The following is a 12833-nucleotide window of genomic DNA, read 5'->3' as shown; positions in this document are numbered from 1 at the left end:
GGCCGGGGCCGCGCTGAAGGAGGCCAGCTGCCCTATTCAGGATTCAAGGTTTCAGGCCGGCATTAAAGAAGATTCCTGGGAGCGCCCGAGCCGCGCCGCGACTGAACAGCCCAAGGCGGCAGTGGCCGAGAACGGGGAAGGTGGCAAACCAGAGGCAGAGACTGAGCGCCCGACCTGGCACAACCCTGTGAGTGACCCCTGGACCAGCCCTGTTCGGGGAGCTGACGCCCATCCGGCTCACGCCTGCATCACCAGGCCACTCACCGCCCCAGGGCTGCCTCTGTTATTCCAGGTGCTGGCAGCTCCGCCCAGCTCGGCCGTCACTGAGCCTTCCCACTTGCTTGACCCGGCGCGGGGCTTTCCGGAGCCTGCGGGCCGGCCTCCCCTCCCACTCCCTCCACAGTTCTCTGGCGGGTTGGTGGCGTGGGGCGTCCCCGGCCAGTGTTGGGAGGGCAAGGAAGTACGGGCGGGGCCGACTGTCACTCCACCACACCCTGGACTCTGGCCCCCGGTAAAATTCCTGTTACTGGGAGGCAGATGCCTTCTCTGCAGCCACCAGTTCAGAAAAAAGCCTAACCAATTTCTGGTTGGTAATAGTGTGGTAGGAGAGTTCCCAGGTCCGCTTGAACCTGCCGGAGAGCTGGCTGCAGGCGGGTGCTAGACTCGGTTTATACCGGGGGGATACAAAGGTGAACAAGTCCCGAGAAAGATCTACACAGTGCTACAAAGGCACCCAGAGCGACCGGTCGTCTGTGCCTAGCAGAAACCTGGTAGACTTCCTGGGCGAGGTGGTGCCGAGCAGGGTCTTGAAGGCCCAGCTGATAGACGAGGGGTGCAGAAGACACGCCCCAGCCCAGCACAGTGCGCACAGAGTGGGGAGACGTGCGGCCAGGGAGGCGGAGACTAGAGAGAAACCACACACCCTGTGGGGTCACCACTGCACGATCCAACAGCCTGGGCCAGAGCACACGGAACAGGGAGAAGTCCTGCACAGGAAGTGAAAGCTCAACAGAGATCACACACCCTGTGGTACGTGATCCACCAGCCCAGCAGAGTCCAAGCTAACCAGAAAGGTGGCTCCCCAGAGAAGCCCAAGACCCGAGGCAACCACACACACAAGGCACTAGAGGCCAACTGAGCAGCCATGGAGGTAGCCATACGAAATTGGCAACCACAGCAACATCCTAGTTATTCATTAGTCTCAAAACGGTGGACTGTGAAATCCCCTGCCACAATGAATAAACATCAAAAAAAAGATACCAGAAATACAAAAAATCAAGAAAGTACACCACCAAAAGTTAATAAATCTCAAACTCTAGATCCTATAGAACAAGAAGCCCTTGAAATGACTGACAAGGAATTTCGAGTGATAATTCTAAGGAAACTGAATGAGATACAAGAAAACACAGCTAGACATCATGATGAAATGAGGAAAAGTATACAGGATCTGAAAGAGGAAATGTACAAAGAAATCAATGTCCTGAAAAAAAATGTAGCAGAACTTGCTGAACTGAAGAAGTTATTCAGCGAAATAAAAAACACAACGGAGAGTTTAATCAGCAGGCTTGTCGAAGTTGAAGAGAGAACCTCTGAACTTGAAGATGGGCTGTTTGAAATAACACAAGCAGACAAAAAGAAAGAAAAAAGAATCAAGGACATTGAAGAAAATCTGAGAGAGATACCAGACAACCTTAAGCGCTCAAATATCCGAGTCATGGGTATTCCAGAAGGGGAGGAAAATGGAGATTCTACTGAACACATATTCAAAAAAATAGTGGCAGAAAACTTCCCAGGTATAGGAAAAGTCACAGATCTTCAGATCCAGGAAGCTCAACGATCTCCAAACTAAGCAGACAAAAAGAAAGAAAAAAGAATCAAGGACATTGAAGAAAATCTGAGAGAGATACCAGACAACCTTAAGCGCTAAAATATCCGAGTCATGGGTATTCCAGAAGGGGAGGAAAATGGAGATTCCATTGAAAACATATTCAAAAAAATAGTGGCAGAAAACTTCCCAGGTATAGGAAAAGTCACAGATCTTCAGATCCAGGAAGCTCAACGATCTCCAAACTTATTCAACCCAAAAAGGCCTTCTCCAAGACATGTCATAGTCAAATTGGCAAAACTCAGAGACAAAGAGAGAATCTTAAAAGCTGCAAAGAGAAGCGTCAAATCACCTATAAAGGAGCCCCAATCAGGCTAACATCAGACTTTCCATCACAAATCCTAAAAGCTAGAAAGGAATGGGATGATATTTTCAAAATACTAAAAGACAAAGATTGCCAGCCAAGAATACTCTACCCTGCAAGGCTATCCTTCCGAAATGAAGGGCAAATAGTATATTTCTCAAACAAACAAAAACTGCAGGAGTTCAGTACCACACGACCACCCTTACAAGAAATCCTCAAGGGAGTACTGGGTTTGGTTCCTGAAAAATAACTACCACTGCCATAAAAACCCAAGAAAAATCAATACCCACTAGTATAATAAAAATGGCATTCATGAAGAGAAAACAAGCAAACAGAAACGCTATCTACAACCTAAGGAACCAACAAACACAGAAAACAAACAGTAAATCAGAAAGCAAGGAAGAAAAAGATTTACCATGCAAACAGAAAAGAAAAACGAGCTGGAGTAGCTATTCTTATATCTGACAAAATAGACTTTAAACTAAAAACCATAAAAAGAGACAATGAGGGACACTACTTAATGATAAAAGGACTGATCCATCAAGAAGACATAACAATCATAAATATGTACGCACCCAATGTTGGAGCAGCCAGATTTATAAAACAAACTCTATTAGACCTAAAGAAGGAAATAGACACTAATACCATAATAGCAGGGGACCTGAACACCCCACTGTCAATATTAGACAGATCATCTAGGCAAAGAATCAGTAGAGAAACACAAGATCTAAGCAAGACTCTAGACCAATTGGAATTGGCAGATATCTACAGAACATTCCATCCAACAACCTCAGAATATTCATTCTTCTCATCAGCACATGGATCATTCTCCAGGATAGATCACATATTAGGTCACAAATCAAGTCTCAATAAATTCAAAAAAATTGGAATTATCCCATGTATCTTCCCAGACCACAATGGATTAAAACTAGAAATTAATAACAAATGAAACTCTGGAAACTATACAAACACATGGAAATTAAACAGCATTCTACTTAATGACATATGGGTCCAAGAAGAAATCAAGCAGGAAATCAAAAAATTTATTGAAACTAATGAAAACAAGGATACTTCATACCAAAACCTGTGGGATACTGCAAAAGCAGTATTGAGGGGGAAATTTATTGCATTACACGCTCACTTCAGAAGAATGGAAAGATGGCAAGTGAACAACCTAACACTTCACCTTAAAGAACTAGAGAAACAAGAACAATCCAAACCTAAAGTTAGCAGACAGAAAGAAATCATTAAGATCAGAGCAGAACTGAATGAAATGGAAAACCAAAAAACAATTCAAAAGATCAACGAATCAAAAAGTTGGTTTTTTGAAAAGATAAATAAAATTGACAAACCATTAGCATGGCTAACAAAAAAAAAAGAAGAGAGAAGACTCAAATAACAAAAATTAGAAATGAAAAAGGCGATATTACAACTGATTCATCTGAAATACAAGGAATCATTCGAGACTACTATAAACAACTATTCACCAACAAATTTGAAAATCTGGAGGAAATGGATAAATTTCTGGACACACACAAGCTCCCAAAACTGAACCATGAAGACGTAGAAAATTTGAACAGACCAATAACAATAAAGGAGATTGAAGCTGTTATCAGAAGGCTCCCAACAAAGAAAAGCCCAGGACCAGATGAATTCACAGCAGAATTTTACCAAATATTCAAAGAGGAATGGACACCGATTCTTTACAAACTATTCCAAAAGATTGAAACGGACGCAAATCTCCTAAACTCATTCTATGAAGCAAACATCATCCTGATACCAAAACCAGGTAAAGATATAACCAAAAAAGAAAACTACAGGCCAATATCCTTGATGAATATAGATGCAAAAATCCTCACTAAAATACTATCAAACAGAATACAGCAACACACACGAAAAATTATTCATCACGATCAAGTGGGATTCATCCAAGGGATGCAAGGTTGGTTCAACATACGCAAATCAATAAATGTGATACACCATATTAATAAACTCAAACACAGGGACCATATGATCATCTCTATAGATGCTGAAAAAGCATTTGATAAAGTTCAGCACTCATTCATGACAAAGACCCTCTATAAGTTAGGTATAGAGGGAAAGTATCTCAACATAATTAAAGCCATATATGACAAACCCACTGCCAATATCATCCTGAATGGGGAAAAGCTGAAAGCTTTTCCTTTAAGAACAGGAACTAGACAAGGATGCCCACTCTCACCACTCCTATTCAACATAGTGTTGGAAGTACTAGCCAGAGCAATCAGAGAAGAGAAGGAAATAAAGGGCATCCAGATTGGAAAAGATGAAGTCAAACTGTCCCTGTTTGCAGATGACATGATCCTATATATCGAAAAGCCTAAAACCTCTACAAAAAAACTGCTGGAATTGATAAATGATTTCAGCACAGTAGCAGGATACAAAATCAACACACAAAAATCAGTAGCATTTCTCTTCTCCAATAGTGAACATGCAGAACGAAAAATCAAGAAAGCCTGCCCATTTACAATAGCCACCAAAAAAATAAAATACTTAGGAATTGAGTTAACCAAGGAGGTGAAAAATCTATAATGAGAACTACAAACCACTGCTGAGAGAAATTAGAGAGGATACAAGAAGATGGAAAGATATCCCATGCTCTTGGATTGGAAGAATCAACATAGTGAAAATGTCCATACTACCCAAAGTGATATCCAAATTCAATGCAATCCCCATCAAAATTCCAAAGACATTTTTCTCAGAAATGGAAAAAAACTATCCAGTCATTTATATGGAACAATAAAAGACCACGTATAGCCAAAGCAATGCTGAGCAAAAAAAATAAAGCTGGAGGCATAACACTACCTGACTTTAAGCTAGACTACAAAGCTATAATAACCAAAACAGTATGGTACTGGCATAAAAACAGACACACTGACCAATGGAATAGAATAGAGAATCCAGAAATCAACCCACACACTTACTGCCATCTGATCTTTGACAAAGGCACCAAGCCTATTCACTGGGGAAGGGACTGCCTCTTCAGCAAATGGTGCTGGGATAACTGGATATCCATATGCAGGAGAATGAAACTAGATCCATACCTCTCACCATATACTAAAATCAACTCAAAATGGATTAAGGATTTAAATATACACCCTGAAACAATAAAACTTCTTAAAGAAAACATAGGAGAAACACTTCAGGAAATAGGACTGGGCACAGACTTCATGAACACGACCCCAAAAGCACGGGCAACCAAAGGAAAAATAAACAAATGGGATTATATCAAACTAAAAAGCTTCTGCACAGCAAAAGAAACAATTAACAGAGTTAAAAGACAACCAACAGAGTGGGAGAAAATATTTGCAAAATATACATCTGACAAAGGATTAATATCCAGAATATATAAGGAACTCAAACAACTTTATAAGAAGAAAACAAGCAACCCAATTAAAAAATGGGCAAAAGAGCTAAGTAGGCATTTCTCTAAGGAAGATATACAAAAGGCCAATAGACATATGAAAAAATGCTCAACATCACTCAGCATCCGGGAAATGCAAATCAAAACCACACTGAGATACCATCTCACCCCAGTTAGGATGGCTAAAATCCAAAAGACTCTGAACGATAAATGCTGGTGAGGTTGCGGAGAAAAAGGAACTCTCATACATTGTTGGTGGGACTGCAAAATGGTGCAGCCTCTATGGAAAATGGTATGGAGGTTCCTCAAACAATTGCAGATAGATCTACCATAGGACCCAGCTATCCCACTGTTGGGAATATACCCAGAGGAATGGAAATCATCAAGTCGAAGGTATACCTGTTCCCCAATGTTCATTGCAGCACTCTTTACAATAGCCAAGATTTGGAACCAGCCCAAATGTCCATCATCAGATGAGTGGATACAGAAAATGTGGTACATCTACACAATGGAATACTACTCAGCTATAAAAACGAATGAAATACTGCCATTTGCAACAACATGGATGGACCTTGAGAGAATTATATTAAGTGAAACAAGTCAGGCACTGAAAGAGAAATACCACATGTTCTCACTTATCAGTGGGAGCTAAAAATTAATATATAAATTCACACACACACACACACAAACCGGGGTGGGGGGGAGAAGATATAACAACCGCAATTACTTGAAGTTGATATGACAAGCAAACAAAAAGGACATTGTTGAGGGGAAGGGGGGAGGGAGGTTTTGGTGATGGGGAGCAATAATCAGCCACAATGTATATCGACAAAATAAAATTAAAATAAAAAAATAAAAATAAAAAATAAATGAATAAAAATAAAATGAAAAATAAAAGAATTGAAAGCAGGGTCTCAAAGAGATATTTGCACACCCACTTTGACAACAGCATTATTCACAACAGCTAAAATGTGGAAACAACCCAAATGTTCATTGACAGATGAATGGATAAACAAATGGTGCTATATCCATGCGTTGGGTTGAATGTTCCCCCAAAACTTAGTCTTCACTGTGACAGTGCAAAGAGGGTGGGAAATCCTTTTATGGCAGTTGAAAGGTGGGGCCTTGAAGAGGTGATTAGATTGTAGGGCCATGCCATAGTGAGTGGATTAAAAACGGTGGTCATGGGTGTGGTTTGGAGGGCTTTAAAGGAGAGTGAATGAGTTGATTAGTGTGTCTCTGCTATGCTATTTTTGCAATGTGATACCCTGATGTTACTGAAGTCACCACCAAAGAAAGCCTTCACCAGATGTGTTCCCTGGACTTTGGATTTTCCAACCTCTGAAACTGTAAGCAATAAATTTTATTTTCTTTATAAATTATGAAGTCACCACCAAAGAAAGCCTTCACCAGATGTGTTCCCTGGACTTTGGATTTTCCAACCTCTGAAACTGTAAGCAATAAATTTTATTTTCTTTATAAATTACCCAGTCCCAGGTATTTTGTTATAGCAAGAGAAACTGACTAAGAAGAAAATTGGTATTAGAGAAGTGGGGTGTTGCTTATAACATACTTGAAAATGTGTAAGCAGGTTTGGAACTGGGTGTTGAGGAGGCTGGAAGAATTTGGAGGAACAGGCTAGAAAAAGCCTAGATGCTGGTGAAAGTTTAGAAGACAAGAAAACCAGGGAAAATTTGAGAGATTGGTTAAATAGTGGTGATCAGAATGCTCATGAAAACATGAAATGTAAAGACCTCAACCTGAAACTGAGGTCTCGGATAGAAATAAGGAGTTTACTGGAAACTGGGGCAAAGATCACCTTTGCTATGAACTGGCAAGGAACTTGGCTGCACTGTGTCAAAGCCCTAGGACTTTGTGGAAGTTAGAACTTAAGAGATGTGAACCAGAGTATTTAGCAGAAGAAATTTCTAAGCAGCAAAGCATTAAGGAAGCTGTATGGCTACTTGCAACAGCCTATGATGAGTTACAGTGGCAAAGGCATGATGTAAAGCCAGAATTTAAAAGAGAAGTAGAGTGTAAAGATTTGGAAAATTTGTAGTCTGGCCATGTGGTAGAGAAGCAGAGAGCATTTTTAGGAGAAAAATTCAATGGTTTAGCCCAGTGGCCATTTGCTAAGGAGATTAGTACAAAAGAAAGGTGGAAAATGCCCTAAAAACACTGCAGAAGCCTCTAAGCCAACCCTTCCATTTCAGGTCCAAAGGCCTAGGTGAGACAGAATGGTCTTGGAAAACAAGGATGAGGTGCCCCCCTTGGGCTCGCTGCCCAGGACCACCTTGGGAAGCTGCTTCCAGCACCAGCACCCTGGCTGCTTTGGCTCCTCCAGCCATAGCTACATTGGCCCCAGGTATGGGTAGACTTGCAGCTTTGGAAAATACAAGCCAGAAGCCTTGGCAGTGTCCACATGGTGTTAAGTTTGCAGGCTGACAGAATGCCAGAGCCGTGAAGGCTGGGAGCCTCCACTCTGATTACAAAGGATGTGTGGAAAAGCCTGGGAGTCCAGGAAGAGATCTGTCACAGGGGTGGAGTCACCACATAGAGTCTTCTCTAGAGCAATGCTGAGCAGAAATGTGGGGTTGGAGTTGCAGCAGAGAAACGCCATCAGTGCCATTCCTAGTGGAGCCGTGAGAGTGGGACCACATGGAGACCTCAGAATGGTGGAGCTACCAGAGTGCAATGCTAGCCTGCAAGAGCTAAAGCATCACCGGAGACCAGGAGAGCTATAGAAATGGAGTTGCCTGAGGACCTAGGGATCCAATTCCCACACCACTGGGCAGAGGACATCAAACATGGAGTCCAGGTACATGATTCACCAACTTTGAGATTTAATGCCTGCCCTTTTGGGTTTTGGACTTGATTGATACTGTTACCCACTTCTTTTGGCCTATTTCTTCCTTTTCAAATGAGAATGTGTACACTTTTTCCCACCATTGTTATCTTGGAAGTAGATACCTTGTTTTGAATTCACAGATGGGACTTTGAACTTTAGTCTTTTTGAGTTTAAACAAGTTAAGACTTTGGGGATGAAATGAATGCATTTGTATGTAAAAAGGACATGAGTTTTGGGGGGCCAAGAATGGAATGACTTTGGACTTTGTACCTCTGAAACAGTAAGCAATATATTTCATTTTCTTATAAGTTACCCAGTTCCAGGTAGTTAGTTATAAGCAACAGAAATGGACTAATACAATCCATACAATGGAATAATATTTGTCCTTAAAAAGAAATGAAATTCCGCCATATGCTTCAATATCAAGGAACCTTTAGGACATTATGCTAAGTGAAATAAGACTGTCACAAAAAAGACAACTACTATATGATTCCACCTGTATGAGGCACCTGGGAGTAGAATGGTGGTTGCCAGGGGCTGGTGGGTAGGGAAATGGGGAGTTATGGTTTAATGAATATAGAGTCTCAGTTTTACGAGATGAAAGGAGTTACAGAGATGGATGGTAGTGATGGTTGCACAAAATTATGAATGTATTTAATACCACTGACTTATACTTAAAAATGGTTAAGACGGTAAATTTTATTTTATATGTACTTCACCACAATAAAAAAAGGGGGAGGGGAGTCCCACAGTTTCCATTTTTTCTCCAGACTTGCTTTGCACCATTCTTTAATATGCCATCTGGACTTGGGCTTATTGGTAGATGCAGAATATCACTTCATGTGTGATTTCGTAAAAACAATACATTTTTCTCACTCTCTGCTATGTCGATATCTATAAATACAATCTGAGCTGAGTTCACAAAGTAAGTGGGGGTTTAAAACAATAAAATCAGATTCTAGATAAAGCACATTTCTTTCTCTCCAAGAATGAATTCTTTGGAGGCAATAAAAAATGATGTTTAATCATACCTGAGAGACTGATCCAGTGTCATTCCCGTAAAATCAAAAAACTTCAGATATTCTTCTGCAACTAGTTTGCTAAATTCATTGCTATAAGAAAACAGAATAGACTTGGTTATTGAAATGGAAACTAATAAAATACACACACACACACACACACACACACACACACACACACACACACACACACACACACAATAAACTCAAACAGACACACCAGCCTTAGACTAGAACATACTTCTTGCCTAGGTGTTTCGCGACATCTGATCTTTTGAATCTGTCCAGTTGATAAAGGCGTTTGGCCAGCCTTTTGGCTGCTTCCACGTTACTGCTGGTGCCATTACTGAGACCTTCTGAAGTCTCCTTTTCCAGAATTTCAGTGTTCCCCATTCCAGAATGAGCCTCTCGCCGTGTTTTTTTCACCTCAGCATTGCTAGGAGAATAAAGAAGGAAAACAAAGTAATAAAGTTTTATTCATCAACCATTTTTTATAGCAAAAAAATGGCTGATGAAATAATCATGACATTGTAGAACAAATAAAAACTTAAATGAGATCGTTTCATACTTAACTGTGCATAAAATATTTTCAGTTACTATATTTCAAAGGACTAAAAAAGTGATTGCCTAAACTCTAGACTAGCAGTTTTTAAACTAGTTGGTCTTAGGAACTTTACATTTTTAATATTGAGGACTCCAAAGAGCTTCTGTTTATGTGGGTATCTATTGATATTTACCATATTAATAATTAAAACATAAAAAAGTTAAATATTTACTAATTCATTTAAAAATAATAAATCCATTTTATGTAATATAAACATTACATTTTTATTAAAAATACATTTTCTGAAACAACATAAAATTTGGTGAGACAAGAAAGAGTGATTTACATTTTTTACAAATTTCTTTAATGGCTGGCTTGATAGAAGGCAGCTAGATTCTCAGAGCCACCTCTACATTCAATCTGTAACAATATACTGTTTTGGTTGAAGCTTTTTTTTTTTTTTTTTTTTTTTTTTTGTCGTTTTCGTGACCGGCACTCAGCCAGTGAGTGCACCGGCCATTCCTATATAGTATCCGAACCCGCGGCAGGAGCGTCGCCGCGCTCCCAGCGCCGCACTCTCCCGAGTGCGCCACGGGCTGGGCCCTGGTTGAAGCAGTTTAAGGATATCTGGCCTCACATAGATACTTAGTTAGAAAAAGGAGGAGTATTTTAATATTTATTTTTGTTTAATTGTGGATATTCTTTATTGATACCACACCAAAATAAGATAACCGGTAGTTTCTTAAGTCGCAATACAGAATCTAAATTCATGTCAATGAACTTTTTGTACTCTTATGCTAAAATACGTTTTATACTTTGAATGGATCTTTTACCGATGCATAATTTTGTAACACCACATGTTGGCTGTTTGCAAAATATTAGTTGACACATTTCATTATACGATATCAAAAAAATCACATTCATTAATGTCACCACCAGTATCTTCAGGAAATTCTTTAAATATTGGGAAGCTGTCAAACTTTTGGTGGCAGATATGTTTTCCAAAATTCTAATTTTTGATCAAAACTTCAAATTTAATCATTGGCTACAAATATTGTCAGTATTTTTCTTTAAAGTAACAGAATCACTAATTCATTTTCCAGAAAATGTTTGCCAATAACATAGTTTATCATTCTTTCAAGGAAAAATGACATTCCATGAAAAAGAGGGACTAGTGTATAGCTCAGCTCAAATGACAAATGAGCGCATCTCCTGGCAAAAACCGTCAGGAGCGGAAGTGCTTTATTCCCGTCTCGTCGCATGTGAAATTTAAAGGACACGAACTCAGTGTTAAAATGTAATAAAATTAATTTGTACTGGCTTCATCAAGGACAATTTTAGGTGAAACTGGCCTTTGTTTTTACTTTAAATGATGGCAATGAAGAATACAATGACAGCTAGAAGTTTGGTGCCACTACTTTCATTTCTGCAAAGGCCCCACTACTGCTTTTGTACTATACAATATCAATATGGTAAAAATGGAAGAAAATGTAGTGGACAGTATAAAATAACTTTGACCTCACAAACCTACTGAAGGAACTATACCCTGTGGCCTGCTGTGGAGTGTTACCTCATGCATTTATAACACTAAAACCAATGAGGGATACATTAATTTCCAAATCTTCATTTTAACATGGTAACAAAGACATGCTCGTGATAAAACACTGTGCTTAAATGGCCTTCCAACACACTTACCACAGACCCTAAACCAGGGACAGTCAGAATTTTTCCATAACGGACCAAGTAATAAATATTTTAGGCTTGCTGGCCACGAGGTTCCTATCATACATGCTGCTTTCCTGTTGGTTTGTTACAACTTTTAAAAATATTAAGCCCTTCCAGGCTAGTTTGAATTGGGCCTACAGATGGTGGTTTGCAAGCCCTTGCTCTATCCCATCTTTCTTTGGCATGACCTGCATCATAAGCTTCTAAACTAGGATGCTGAAGAAGGAACAGGGATGATAAAATCATTAAATATGTAATTGTAATTGTTACAAAGTAAAAACAGCATTATCGATCAAAAAAATAGTACTGCTAATGGGTACAGAGTTCCTTCTTGGGATCATGAAAATATACTTAAGATAGTGGTGAGGGCTAAGCAGCTCTGTTAATATACCAAAACCACCAGATTTTATACTTTAAAAAGGTAAACGTTGTGTTATTTGAATTGTAACTCAAAGCTGTTAAATATTTTTCAAAATCTGAATTTGAAAAAAAGTTGTAAATTCACACCATGTAATAAATGACAAAAACCACAGTAGCAAGAATATATTTTTAAGCAGAACTGCTCAATCTCTAACTTGTTACTTATTCTACCTAGTTTACAATTTCCCATTTCCCACTGATCGACCACCGAAGTGGTGGTCTGGCAGCTATACTGCCACTCAGAATGCAGCCAGGGTTCCCGCACAACCAGCTGGTGCACCAAGGAGCTTCAGAGAGGCTGCAGAGTCCTACACTTCCCCCCAACCAGCAGACTTGAAGTTAACGGTCCCCAGCAACTCCTCTGCAAGCACGCTTTATCAGCAAGCACCCCACATACTGCCCTTGAGAGGGAGCTATAAGAGTAGGGAAAAGAGAGACAGGTTATCCCAGATTGTCTTTTGAATTCAATGATGTGAAAATTCTGTTCAAACCATTTGTCAACTCACACATTCCCAGATGAGACCTTAAAAGCTGCAGGTACAAAACAGAGGTCTACCAAACATATGGTAGCTTATTTTACTGCAACTAGTAATAATAACACTTCATTTCTTAAAAGTCTATGTCGAATACTAAACTATAGTCAATGCCAATACGAGAACAGGCATAAATTGGCACTGACCCAGGA

The 12833-nt window shown here is 39.8% G+C and overlaps 1 protein-coding gene across 4 annotated transcripts in view; it reads right to left on the bottom strand.

Moving 5' to 3' along the window:
• The window catches only part of PSD3 (pleckstrin and Sec7 domain containing 3), a 373102-nt gene that overhangs the window by 240122 nt on the left and 120147 nt on the right, over positions 1-12833 (bottom strand). For all 4 annotated transcript variants that reach the window (XM_063083776.1, XM_063083783.1, XM_063083790.1 and 1 more), the window contains 2 exons: positions 9701-9895; positions 9472-9552 (listed from right to left, as the gene is read on the bottom strand). In XM_063083776.1, the coding sequence (XP_062939846.1) occupies positions 9472-9552; positions 9701-9895 (276 nt within the window). The remainder of the gene's footprint in view (positions 1-9471; positions 9553-9700; positions 9896-12833) is intronic.

The sequence above is a fragment of the Cynocephalus volans genome, chromosome 2, assembly GCF_027409185.1.
Source record: "Cynocephalus volans isolate mCynVol1 chromosome 2, mCynVol1.pri, whole genome shotgun sequence".
Lineage (NCBI taxonomy): Eukaryota > Metazoa > Chordata > Mammalia > Dermoptera > Cynocephalidae > Cynocephalus > Cynocephalus volans.
The sequence above is the reverse complement of the archived record's forward strand: the minus strand, read 5'-3'. Positions and strand labels throughout refer to the sequence as shown.